Raw genomic sequence first — 13313 nt, 5'->3', positions numbered from 1 at the left:
AAAACTGCGAATTACCTTTGCAATAGATCACCGAGCAAGACAGTGGACAAAACTCCTTTCGAGTTATGGAACAATAGACAACCAAGTCTATTTCACTGTCATGTTTGGGTTGGTAAAGCTGAGGCTATAGTATACAATCCTCAGATACAAAAGCTTGACTCGAAAACCATAACTTCCTACTTTATTGGCTATCTAGAAAAGTCTAAAGGTTATAGACTTTACTCACCTAATCATTCCACAAGAATTGTTTAGACACATCAAGTCAAGTTCTTAGATGAAATGTACTACAACCATGCTCCAGATGACTTTGAATTAGAACTTGAAGATGAAGTCACTGATGATACTACTGAGAACACAGTACCGAAAATTTTGTTTGATAATCTCATACCTACAGTCGGAACAGATCAAGATATGCCTAATGTAGCTGAAGACAATGGTGAGCAGCAGATTAACTTTGATGTTGCAGCAGCTGAAGAAAATCGTGAGCAGCCGCTTAACTTTGATGTTGCAAAGCCAAATGAAGTTGTGCAGCCACCAAATGATGTCGCAGAACCACAAAATAATGTCATTGCACCAGTTCAACAAGTTAGAAGATCAACAAGAGAGAGAAAGGCAGCCATTAGGAGTGATTATGTGATTTATTTGCAAGAGATGTGCTATGATTGGGGTGAAGACAATGATCCTGAAAATTTCAAACAAGCTGTTAAAAGTGAGTTTTCAGATAATTGGTACAAAGCAATGCAAGCTGAACTCAAGTCTATGTGTGATAATAAAGTGTGGACATTAGTCGAACCAGTTGGTAGTCACAAACCAATTGTTTGTAAATGGGTATTCAAAACGAAGAGGGCAGCAGATGGTAGTGTGGAAAGGCACAAAGCAAGACTAGTTGCTAAGGGCTTCACTCAGAAGGAGGGCATAGACTTTACTAAAACTTTTTCACCAGTTTTGACTAAAGATGCCTTCAGGATAACCATGGCTATGGTGGCACATTTCGACATGGAACTTCATCAGATGGATGTCAAGACAGCGTTTCTAAATGGAGAGCTTGAAGAAGAAATATATATGCAGCAGCCAGAGGGTTTTGTGCAAGCAGGCAAGCAGGCAAGGAGCATTTAGTATGTAAATTGAATAAATCGATTTATGGATTGAAGCAGGCTTCTAGACAATGATACAAAAAGTTTGATGCAGTTGTCACTTCACATGGTTTCACAGAAAATTTGGTGGATGAGTGTGTGTATTTGAAGACTGAAGGAGAGTTTTGTGTTCCTAATTTTGTATGTGGATGATATCCTTTTAGCTAGCACCAGCGTAAAGTTACTGAACAGCACCAAGAATTTTGACATGAAGGATCTTGGGGAGGCAAGCTATGTTCTGGTAACTGAGATAAAAAGGGATAGAACCACAGGTTTGCTTGGGTTATCACAACAAAGCTATATCAACATAGTTTTGAAGAGGTTTGACATGCTGAAGTGTAATGCAAGGGAGGTGTCTATGTCTAAAGGCGACAAATTAAACAAGAAACAGTGTCCCAAGAATGATTTGGAGAGGGAAGACATGAAATCCAAGCCTTATGCTAGGCTGGTAGGTAGTTTAATGTACGCTCAGGTCTGCACTAGACCTGGTCTTGCATTTGCTGTAAGTATGCTAGCTAGGTTTCAGTCCAATCCAGGATTTGAACACTGGATTACAGGGAAGAAGGTACTTAGGTATTTGCAGAAGACCAAAAACCACATGTTAGTGTATAGACATGACAAGGATCTAGAAGTCTTAGGTTACAGAGACTCGGATTTTGCAGCAAATTATCCTGAGTCTAGTAAATTAATCAACTTTTGGATATGTTTTTACATTAGCAGATGGGGCTATTGCTTGGAAAAGCATGAAGCAAACACTTACATCAACCTCAACCATGCAGGCTGAGTTTATTGCAATCTATGAGGGTGTTTGTCAGGGGTCGTTGTGGATTAAGAATTTTCTGTCGCAAACCAAACTTGTAGACTCCATTGTGTCCAGACGTTTGAAGGTGTTTTGTGACAATTCAGCTGCAGTCTTTTTCACCAAGAACAGCAAGCAATCCACCAACTCTAAACATATAGATCTTAAATACTATAGTGTTAGAGAAAGAGTGCAGCACCGAGAGATTGATATTGTGAAGATTGACACTCTTTCACAGTTAGCAGATCCATTTACCAAAGCTATGCCTGTTGCTTCTTTTCAGAAACATGCCAGAGAGTATGAAATTTTGCCTGCATTAGATGCTTAGCTTAGTGGGAGCAATTAAAGAACTTTGTTTTGTATTCGTATTCTGGTTATTTTCATTCAAGTTATTATAGTTCTTGTTTGGATTTTATTATGTAATATCTGGCATTTGATTTATCAATAAAACCTTCTCTCGGTGATCTACTGATCTTATTAATAATATTGTTTTTTATTCTGATTTTATTATGTAAACAATATTGTTTCTCAGAAGCTTATTTTGCAGCTATTCTTTGGACTAAGCATGAATGGAGTTGTACTTGCTGCAACAATGTCTTGAGGAAACACATACAGAAATCATTCATGCAGGTATGCATTGTGTTTCAAGATTTTGAAAGTCAAAATCCTTCAGTAGGACCATACTCTATATGCTTTCAGTTAGCAGATATATCAAGCATGAGTATATATATTTATTTCTGTTGTGACTCCTGTGGTCTGCAAGGAATTATATGGTGGTTTCGGTTTGGTGTATCTTTTAAGGTACATTTTTCTCTTAGCCCTGTATTAATCCTTGTTGCATTGACTGAGTTGGAATCAAGTCTGGAAACATCATTCTTCTCACGTGCACACTTCAGTTATAGCTTTATCAATTTCATATATTGTCTTATTACAAAGTAAATGACATTGGTCCAAGTGGTAGAATGTAAGACACTTACATATGGACTCTGACATTTATCTCAGTGATTGTGATTAGTTCAGTGACTTTGGTAATTAAGTTATAAGAGTTTGTGATGGGTTCCACTTTTGTGTCGATATTGAGATTAATATCTGATCTTATATTGGAGAAAAGTACTAGATTAATTATTTGCTTATCTACATAGGCAAGAAAGAGATAAATACTGATGATAATATAGAGGATCAGTCATAGTTAAACAAAGTCTCTCTTATGGGTAGAACTCTGTTGATGACACCTCTATATAAATGAGGTCCCTGTGAACTCTAATATACAAGTCTTCATCGTCTCTATTCCTGATCCATGGCTGCTCTAGGTATGTGACCATTAACTCCAATATGTATATTTTCATAACTACTACAAACACTTGAACATAATTGTATCTAAACTATTTGTTGGCGATCTTGGATGTTTGAATATAATCATATGCATGTACGTATCTGCAGTAAACTTGATTGTGTTTATATTCTGTGTTTGTTCTTTCAATTGGTATTTGAGCAACACGGCATAAAAGCACAGTATATTCTGTTTTGTTCTTTCATGAATATCATATGATCATCTCATCTCAAATAGTTAGTAGTTAAAAGGTGCAAAATTTGTCAGAGACAAATGAGTTGGTGGATCATTTGGTGACTTTCAAATTTTTTGAGTGCAGGTGAAGTATGCCCACAAGATATTGGATGAAATTTCTCAAAAAGTGTTTAGACAGTAAGGGGTGAAGGAGTGAAGAGGGGGTCAATTTCACAAAACAGACGATATGAGACGAGTAATTAAGTGCTCTCGATCTAAACCACTTCTTCAACCCTAATGATTAATTATTGAAAACAAGGCCAAGCTAGTTGATATGATATGAGTACAACGTTCTTGCTTCTTGGGAATTAAGCACGAAAGATTGCTGCGATGACCAAACAGGTCATATCATCATGCTGCTAGATGCCTAGCTCCATATTTTTACTTGGTCAATTAAGAGGTGGGATTGGTCCTAATTCACTCATCGACGGGCGAGGCCTTGTTCGAACTCAAGAAGAACAATAATACAATATCTAAACCACTTGGAATGTTGTTATTAAATTTATAGCTAGCTAGATATCAGATGTGTTTGTTTCAACTTGTAGAAATTCCAACATGAACGTCCAGTTCATTTGGTTATAGTCAAAGTCAAGCAAGTGGAACTGATCCACATCAAAGTCTTGATCAAACTTATCGTGTATTTTCATTCAACTTGGGGTACGGGGGGGATACAAAACTCTGAACAAAAAAAGAGCACTACATGTACAACTGTAGAAACCATGCATACAAAACAATTACAATATACTGCACTATAGGATAGTTATTCCAATAATACACTCCAAAAGTCCATCTTGTAACGTATGCATTGGTTTAATTGTGACTCTGTGATAAAGATATCAATGAAGAATTGGGAATCCAGACAATATCAGCTAGAACTACTTTTACGTACGTAGACAAACTTAGTCAAGTCCATCAATTTTCAAAGAGTTGTTCGAAACTATATGCGAGTAAGACTTGCTTTTCTGGCATCTCTTAGCTTCAACCGGCTAAATTAATTTTCTTGTAATAATTTAACACCCATTTTGGATAGAATTTTTATTTTTATATTACTTTATGAGACAGACTATAGTACCCCCCAGTATGGGATACCTTTTTATTTTTATTTTTTTAAATATATAACAAGTTAATATGATGGTAACCTGATGAATAGGTCATCAGGTTACCCATTCAAATTTTGACACATGGCAATTTAAAAAAATTAAAATTACATTTTTAAGCACACATTTGTCATCAATTTGTAATATTGTCCATATACTTGTAAATATTGTCCTAAATTGAGTAATTACTAAAAGGTTTACTCCAATTACAGAATGGAGAACTATATTACGTGAATGAGAACACATGCTCTATTTGGTATAAATATGAAGATTTACCACTTGTACAACACATTTGTTGTCAATTTTGTAAAATGGTTCATAAATTGGTAGATGTTGTCTTAGAACTTGTAATTACTACAAACAGAACATTTTTTACAACATTTTTCATCATTTGTCCTTATATTAGTAATAATCGTTGTTAGTGATGTAATTATTTTTTCAATGAGGAACATTACACAAGTTATCACCCAATTACACAATAGAGAACTTTATTACGTGAATGAGGACACATGTTCTATTTAGTATGAAATATGAAGATTTACCACCCGGACAACACATTCGTATTCAATTTTGTAAAATGGTTCATAAACCTGTAAATGTGGTCGTAGACCTTGTAATTACCACAAACAGAACAATTTTTACGATATTTTTCATCATCTGTCCTTATATTCATAATAATCGTTGTCAGTGATGTAATTATTTTCTTTATGGGGAACATCACACAAGTTACTACCCAATTACACAATCAAGAACTCTATTACGTGAATGAGAACACATGTTCTATTTAGTATGAAATATGAAGATTTACCACACGGACAACACATTCGTATTCAATTTTGTAAAATGGTTCATAAACCTGTAAATGTGGTCGTAGACCTTGTAATTACCACAAACAGAACAATTTTTACGATATTTTTCATCATCTGTCCTTATATTCATAATAATCGTTGTCAGTGATGTAATTATTTTCTTCATGGGGAACATTACACAAGTTACTACCCAATTACACAATCAAGAACTCTATTACGTGAATGAGGACACATGTTCTATTTAGTATGAAATATGAAGATTTACCACCTGGACAACACATTCGTATTCAATTTTGTAAAATGGTTCATAAACCTGTAAATGTAGTCGTAGACCTTGTAGTTACCACAAAGATGACATTTTTTACAACATTTTTCATCATTTGTCCTTGTATATCGTAATAAGCAAGTCAGAGAGATAATTATTTTCTCAATGACGAACATTACACAAGGTACCACCCAATTACACAATCAAGATCTCTATTACGTGAGTTAGGACACATGCTCTATTTTTTCTTTCCATTATTAATATTTTCCCAACAACAAATTGCAGGACAAGAAAGTGTTCCCACAAGAGAGGAAAGATGATCAGAAGAGTGTGGATGCTTCGTTGATAAAGTCCATTGACGCTGTCCCAGACTTGAAGACATACTTAGCTGCAAGATTCTCTCTGAGGTCTGGCATGTCTTTTAGACAGTCAGCTCTTTTCTTACTTAGGATACTTGTTCCCGTTCTTGTTTGTTTCTTTACTATGATTGTATGTTCTGTTCACATTGAGATCCGAGATTTTGTACTGATCGGCATTGCCTTGCAAGGGATGTTATGATTTTCATTTTGAAAAAAAAAAAAAAAAAAACTTAGGAAGAAACATTTTAGATGAAGTTGTGAGGAGGAATGACGAAATGAAACTTAGAGATTTGCACTCATGATTTAGGTAGAATGTTCCGATTTGGGTTTTATCCTAAAGTTGATTGTGAAAAGAAACAAACATTTGACAATCTCATAAAGATTCTGTTAAAACAAATTGTTCATGTTTTGATTTATTTTCGAGAGTTTTTATTCTTTGCACCACGAGGGCGACCACGACCCCTTGCTTGTAGTGTTGAGGTTTTTCTCTGCACGACTTTTGAACAGCTCTTGCCATGATGTTGATCAACACTATTTCCAGTAGCTTCATCAATTGCTTCTATTGTCTTGATCTTGTTCTTGGCACCATCATTTTTGTTTTCATTATCTAAAGCCTCATTAATTTTCACCCATGCTTGGTTCTTTGGGTGCTTCAACATCCAAAGGGCAAGTTGCACACGACGATTTACGGAATCTAACTGCATTTAGTAAACAACAAAGTTATACAATAGGGGAAAAAAAACATCATATATTGCAATTAAAGTTGAATCATCTTACCTCATCTTTCAATGGATTATCATAGTTTATTATGTATCTGAGCATGAAAATGCCACAATCGAAGTTGTTTTGTTGAATGTGAATGTCATCTACATTGAAAACTGTGAATGAACATAACGACCATCCTTTCTTGAAACAGCTTTGGATTTCAGTGTCAAATATTGTGTCCAATGCCAAAAGCTGTATTTCAAACAACAAGAAGCTAAGTGTGATGTGCAATACAGTTTCCATATAATCAAGAGAATGATTTCACTCTTTTAAATTTATTACCACATAATAAACAAGATCATTTCGAGCCATAGTGCGTGCAGGGTTCGGGTAAGTGTCCCATATCTCTACATCCGTTCTCGCTAATTTAATCACAATGAAGAACCAGTGGTTTGGGGTAGTATCTGGATCCAGGATAGGGATAAATATCTACAAATGATGAAGTGTTAATATATTGAGCAATTATTTTAGGAATGCTATGTACAAGTACTCATTGTATACCTTTTCTCCATTCTTAAGGCCTTTTCGATATTGTAATATAGAGGCAAATCTCTTTGGTGCCGTGGCAGCAAATTCTAACAAATCATTACCTCCTTTCTTGGCAGCGTTAATTGCTCTATCCTGTATTAACTTACCAAACTCAATGTACTCCATCTATAATATTGCATATACACTAAAGTGAAATCACAAAGCATGGATTCATACCGAAAAGCATGTAGTGTAATACCAAGTAGATGACTCTGGATCCCTGAGAAGACTAACTGCTGCATTTATAATCTGTTTATGAAACAACAATGAGAGTTAACAAATTATATATCTATAGTGTTGAGGTCCAAAGTAAGGTCATACCTGGGAGGTAACAAGTCCCCCCGGCTCTAGGCATTTCATTGCCAAACGGTCAAGATGTTCATAATCAGTTTGAAAAATTCTGAAACTGCAAAACAGAATAGAAGAACAATTTTAGATTACTTAGATAGATTGATATAAATAGTGCTGGACTATCATCATGTGTCTATTGAAATGAAACCTACTTACTCTAGATCTTCCTTTTCCAGAAATACAAACGCAATCAAATATACGTCGTCATCATAAAGATCACGACACCCTGTGAAAGGACCAATATCTTGCAGCTTTCTTGGCTTATCCTCCATAAGTTTTGCAGTTAAAAGATCTATTTTATTCCCCATCACTTCCAACTTCCCTAAATGCACAAATGGACTTGAGATTTGATGGCCAGGCTTTCTTTCAACAGTGCGTCGAAGATTCTTTGGACTAATATCATTCGATGAGGGCTCCTTCTTTATAATTGTTTTTTTGGTGCTAGGTTCCCTAGCCTTGACCTACAAGAAAATGTGCAATGTAGCTATGACTTAGAATAAAATCACTTCATTAAAAATTAAAAATTACACATATATAACTAGAAACAGAAAGGGTGGAAACTTTAAAACATACCTCGATATTTGGTGGCTCAACGTCATCTTCGCTTAATATCTGACATGAAGAAGCAACTAGATCTTCCTTGACATATGGCTCTTTCAGTTCATTTATCACTTTGAAAAATTCCTCTTTCAGGTCCCCCAAAGCGTTTGTCATCGTATTACTACCAAAAACACCTTTCAGCTCTCCCACAACATTTGGAAGAATGGCAAGGAGGTGTATTGATACATATATGTCGTCTAGGAGGGTATCTTTCTTCTATGAGCATAAATCTTGGCAAGGAGGTGTAGAGAAACATATATCTTGTCTAGGACTTCATATGCATGGTTGCATGGTTGCATGACTTCATAGTAACTCGTCAAAACATGCTTACAACTAATAATTATGCATGGTTGCATGACTTCATAGTAACTAGTAATCAGGGCTGTCTCTAATTATGTAATTAAATTAAGATTATAAATATAGAAATAACACCCTATTAATACCCAAATGTATTGTTGAGCAATTGGTTTGGATGCCTAGTTTTCACTTTATGGGTCTGAGGTTCGAGCTCTAGCAACGTCAATGCTTTTTGTTCATTTTTTTTTTGTTCTTCATATGATTCATTATGATAGTCCAATTTGGTTATTAACATTAAACTTGTCAATAGATTCATGCTTTATGTCTTCATATTACTGCAAAGTTATTGAAGTTGCCATTAAATTTGGTCCCAAGGTATATATGGAAAACCATAAATAGATTCATCCTCATTCAAACCAACAAAATATAGGTCAAGTGAGGGGAAAAAAGAAAAATAATAACAACAATGACAATTGCTCCTATGATAGAATTTACAACGTGCCTCAATCTTCAATATCACTGAGTCGTCGAAGTTTGGGTTTATTTTTTGCCACAACTCTAACTTTGCCACGTACCCTATTCTTCTGTGGGCATGTAGTTTTATTGTGTCCATAGCTTCTGCATAAACGACATTTTGGCTTTGTTTTTGGTTCATTGCTTCCTTGCCTGCCCTTGCTCCTTACCCTGATAGGATCTCTTACAATGTTATTACATGGATCTGGACTATCACCTACATCTTTTTGTTGCTTCAAAACATCTCCAAGTATCGACTCCAATCTACTGAGTTCTTTCTTCAAATGTCGGTACCCTCCTTTGTCTGTGAAGCAAGATATGATATCCTGCTACTTAAATAACTTAAATCTCCATGCCTGCAATGCATTAACACAAGAATTAACCAAAAAAAAAGAACTCTCTATACAAAAAGAGATCTTTCATTACATTAACTTATTATATGAAATAAAATAAAAAATATCACTGATATTGACAAGGATGTTTATGTACCTGGCCAATCGTACAGCTTCACTAGGCATATTTTCCTTGGAAACTGTGGAGTGAAATTCAGATTTTGCTTGCTTTGTCCACCGCTTTAATACTAAGGACAAAGGTATCTCCCTCATGCGCTCATGCTTCATTACATTAAATAAATGAGAACATGAGATGCCTTCACATTCATAAAGTTTGCAAGAGCATACTACTCGAGGATCACTTTCCCGATGATAATAAGTAGTTGTGCACTCTTTCTCTTCATCATTGTTATAACTAGACGTAATGTACACACGACATGAATTCAGATGCATGATCCTTGAAGTTATCAGTCCTCCAACCCGATCTATCTCCACACATATTAGTTGAAACACATTATCCGTATAAATGGTAGAGGCATGCTTCTCTAACTGTCTGAGTTGGGTAGAAAGTACATGAGCGGAGTTATTTGATCGAAAATCTTCTTCAGCTACTTTATTTCTAAGTCGTTCCAATGCTTTATCAAGCTGCGGAATGAGTTCAATCAATTTCACTCCACTGAAGCTGAGACTATCCTTCACATACCTATTCATGCCTTCACATCGCTGCGTGCTACGCATGCGAGCGAAAAAATGTCCACTCACAAATGCTTCAGCCCATTTCTCTCGTTTATCATACATCATCTTCACCCAATTTCTATTATGAAGACCATATTTTTCCACCATAGCTCTCCATCGTTGCTCAAAACCACAGGGAGTTGTTTCATCAAACATGCAACGTCTGAACTCTGCAACTATTTCAGGGTTGCGTAAGTTTTTCTGAGCATTTTTAGAAATATGCCATGTACATAAACGATGTGGACAACCTGGAACCACTAGTTCAATAGCCTTTCCCATTGCTTCATCACCGTCGGTCAAAATGCCCAGAGGTTTTTTGCCCTCCATAGACTCTAAGAACATCTGCAAAACCCATGTGTATGTCTCAACTGTTTCATCTACCAATAATGCAAAACCAAAAATTGTAGTCAATAGATGGTTGTTTGATCCCACAAACAATACCAAGGGCTTCCCATAGTGATTAGTCTTGTAGGTGCTATCAAATACCAAAACATCCCCAAAACAACAATAATCTAGCAATGAAGTTGAGTCTCTCCAAAATAAGTTGGCCAACCTGTTACTCTCATCTGTGCTGTACTTGCAAAATAATTTCTTATCTTCAGCTGCTTTTCCTTCAAGATAGGCAAGTGTAGCTTTTGCATCCCCTTCAAGTACAATTTCACGTTGACTCGAGTCCAATTTATTGTACAAGTCTTTCATTTTGAAACCAACATTCGCAAACCCTCCAGATATGTCAGCCATGTATTGATATGCATGACAAGTCTTAATGGATACTCTCCGCATAGATGTGGCTAAAGCTAAATGAGAATCTGGGACAGACCGATGTGACCTAAGAAAATGAGACTCCTGTGGCTGTGCAAGATCATGTGAATGATCTGTTTTGAAATCAACTACGACATACGAGTTCTTCTCCTTGAAGTACCTTACCTTGAACAAACATGGGCAGTGACACCTTGTCAATTTCTTTGGCATACGGACATTATTATTGTTGTCCATATATTTCTCTAGTCTTTCCCCCTCTGCAGAACAAACCCATTTGCGGATAGTGACTCTCCCAGTCCTTGCACTTGTTCTCTTGTCATCCTTTCTAACATCAAAACCCATTGCTTTCGCATAAGCATAGTAAAAAGTCTCTGCTGCCTCAACAGTTACAAACTTCACGCCTATAATGTCTTCTGGAGCCAACTTATCGTATCTAATACCATTATATTCCAACTGATTGATGCCACTTTCAGACTCTTGCAAATTAGTGTCTGAAATCTCAGGTTGAGGTTCATCTAATGCATCCTGACTTGACATCTGAAACATATAACATGAAAATGAATATTGACAGAGACGTTTAAAATCCTCAAGGAACCAAGTGTCAGTTTTTTGTGTTCATATTACATCAAGTTGAATGAGTCCACATTTAGTCCAGAGATTTTCTTAGAAAGACACCATTAGAATCCGAATATTTAACTCTTGATAGGAAATTGCATAGACCATAAACATGACTATATATAGGATAAAATTTATCTGATGCTACCAGCAGCTATTGTCTTTTATAGAATGAGCTATAAATACGAATCCATATGGCAACTACAGGCAAGAATTAGACAATGATGACTATATTAAACGGATTCAAAATGATACAAATCTATCCAATATAAAAGGTGCAGCAAGAGACTGAGGTGCTATAAAGAAGTTTGAAGTGGCTTATTGTCACATATGGAAAGAAACTACTTCAATGCCGGCAACAATTGCCGTCCCCTGAAATAAACCTAGGTAAGTAATGACAAACTTTCAGTGATTTCAATCATCCCACCCATCTTATCCCCAATTATAATAAAGAAATGAGATATAACATGAGCATTCCTTGGACAATATGTGGTTGGTTTTATTAATTAAGGATCAATGAGGTCTGCAAGTTAATAGTTTTATTATGAACCAAAAGCTTTTCAGCACTACTCCAATCAGATGGAGATTACAGAAGCCATAGAACAACAAATATCAAGTATCTAAATGAGCCGTTTACATATATTGCGAAAATTGGATGATAATGATACGTGCTCACAAGTTGCTAATGAAACTGAATGCCTACTCACAACGGTAATATTATTAAAGACCACAGAATTCATAAGATACAAACAGAATGAAAACTATGAGCAACCTAATGAATCCAGATTACGTCCGGAGTCTACTTAACCACAAAGCATAATGATGCATAATAGTTACTCTATGCAGATGCATCGCATAAGTGGATATGGATTGGTATTAATTGCACTAGTCGCTGTTCTTCTGGCAATGGTGCTTTGTAGCATGTGCTACCTACTACGAAGAAAACTTAACAGAACAATCTGACCTTAACAGAACAATCTGACCTTAAGTCCTTTCGAGAACAATCTGACCAAGCCAACAACAGAAACAAGAACACCCAAATATCCAGAATTCCAGCTTCACCAAATTTCCAACTTTGCAACATTACGCCTTTACCAAATTCCCAGTTGATATCAGTAAGACAGAAATAAATTGAACAATACCAATTCAAAATTTCAATTTTCAATTTTCCAATTCAACCTCAGTTCAATAATTCCCATAATCCCAGATTCTCAATTTATCAGAACAAGAACATTGGAAGAAGTAAAAAACAAGAACTTACGTGGAGAACCCGTGGGCTGGAAGACTGGAGGAGCAGTGGAGTGGAGGAGCGCCGCGCACCGAGGCCCGACGCCGGAGGCACGGTGATGAACTGAGACCGACGGCAAAGTGAGGCTATGAGGGTGAGACTGAGATTGAGAGAGCGAACTGAGAGAGCTTACGTGGAGAACCCGTGGGCTGGAAGACTGGAGGAGCAGTGGAGTGGAGGAGCGCCGCGCACCGAGGCCCGACGCCGGAGGCACGGTGATGAACTGAGACCGACGGCGAAGTGAGGAGAGAGCGAACTGAGAGAGCGAACCGTACGTTTGGGGTTTTTTTTTTTTTTTTTTTAACAGGTTACCTTACCTGCTGAATAGGTTAATTATTTGTTGAATATCCATGACCATTAGATATATTACTGATCCAATGGTCACAAATATTCACAAAACCCCAGTATGGGATACCCCCCAGTACTGTAGAATTTTCCTTACTTTATTTTTATAAGTACAAAGTAATCAAAATTACCTGCTTGTGACGATTCGGGCACCAT

General features: G+C 36.4%; 2 protein-coding genes and 1 long non-coding RNA gene across 4 annotated transcripts; all 3 read right to left on the bottom strand.

Annotated features, from left to right (window-relative positions):
- Positions 1-6305: 6305 nt before the first annotated feature.
- Positions 6306-8421, bottom strand: LOC133706865 (uncharacterized). 2 transcript variants are annotated; one of them, XM_062132413.1, is made up of 8 exons: positions 8244-8421; positions 7827-8131; positions 7641-7725; positions 7497-7568; positions 7293-7412; positions 7074-7220; positions 6804-6983; positions 6306-6724 (listed from the first exon to the last, which is right to left on the bottom strand). In XM_062132413.1, exons 1-8 carry the CDS (start codon positions 8382-8384, stop codon positions 6440-6442), a joined length of 1335 nt encoding a protein of 444 aa, XP_061988397.1. In that variant the 5' UTR covers positions 8385-8421; the 3' UTR covers positions 6306-6439. The 2 variants fall into 2 exon arrangements, with proteins under 2 accessions (XP_061988397.1, XP_061988398.1); XM_062132414.1 differs by lacking the exon at positions 6804-6983.
- A 524-nt stretch (positions 8422-8945) lies between these two features.
- Positions 8946-9681, bottom strand: LOC133745756 (uncharacterized). The gene is made up of 2 exons (XR_009863760.1): positions 9570-9681; positions 8946-9436 (listed from the first exon to the last, which is right to left on the bottom strand). It is a non-coding gene; the product is annotated as an uncharacterized LOC133745756 (long non-coding RNA).
- Positions 9682-9879: 198 nt separating this feature from the next.
- Positions 9880-13313, bottom strand: LOC133744754 (protein FAR1-RELATED SEQUENCE 5-like). Its single transcript, XM_062172806.1, has 4 exons — positions 13289-13313; positions 12489-12613; positions 9986-11446; positions 9880-9897 (listed from the first exon to the last, which is right to left on the bottom strand). The coding sequence occupies exons 1-4, from the start codon at positions 13311-13313 to the stop codon at positions 9880-9882; spliced, it is 1629 nt and encodes a 542-aa protein (XP_062028790.1).

Source organism: Rosa rugosa, chromosome 4 (genome assembly GCF_958449725.1).
Source record: "Rosa rugosa chromosome 4, drRosRugo1.1, whole genome shotgun sequence".
Taxonomy (NCBI): Eukaryota; Viridiplantae; Streptophyta; class Magnoliopsida; order Rosales; family Rosaceae; genus Rosa; species Rosa rugosa.
The sequence above is the reverse complement of the archived record's forward strand: the minus strand, read 5'-3'. Positions and strand labels throughout refer to the sequence as shown.

Coding starts and splice junctions, on each gene's coding strand:
- LOC133744754 (XM_062172806.1), bottom strand. CDS start 13,313: ATGGTGCCCGAATCGTCACAAGCAG. Junction 12,614..13,288: donor GCCCGAATCGTCACAAGCAG/GTAATTTTGATT, acceptor AATTTGGTAAAG/GCGTAATGTTGCAAAGTTGG. Junction 11,447..12,488: donor GGTCAGATTGTTCTGTTAAG/GTCAGATTGTTC, acceptor TATATGTTTCAG/ATGTCAAGTCAGGATGCATT.
- LOC133706865 (XM_062132413.1), bottom strand. CDS start 8,384: ATGACAAACGCTTTGGGGGACCTGAAAGAGGAATTTTTCAAAGTGATA. Junction 8,132..8,243: donor TTGAGCCACCAAATATCGAG/GTATGTTTTAAA, acceptor ATTTTCTTGTAG/GTCAAGGCTAGGGAACCTAG. Junction 7,569..7,640: donor GGGGACTTGTTACCTCCCAG/GTATGACCTTAC, acceptor TTTCATAAACAG/ATTATAAATGCAGCAGTTAG.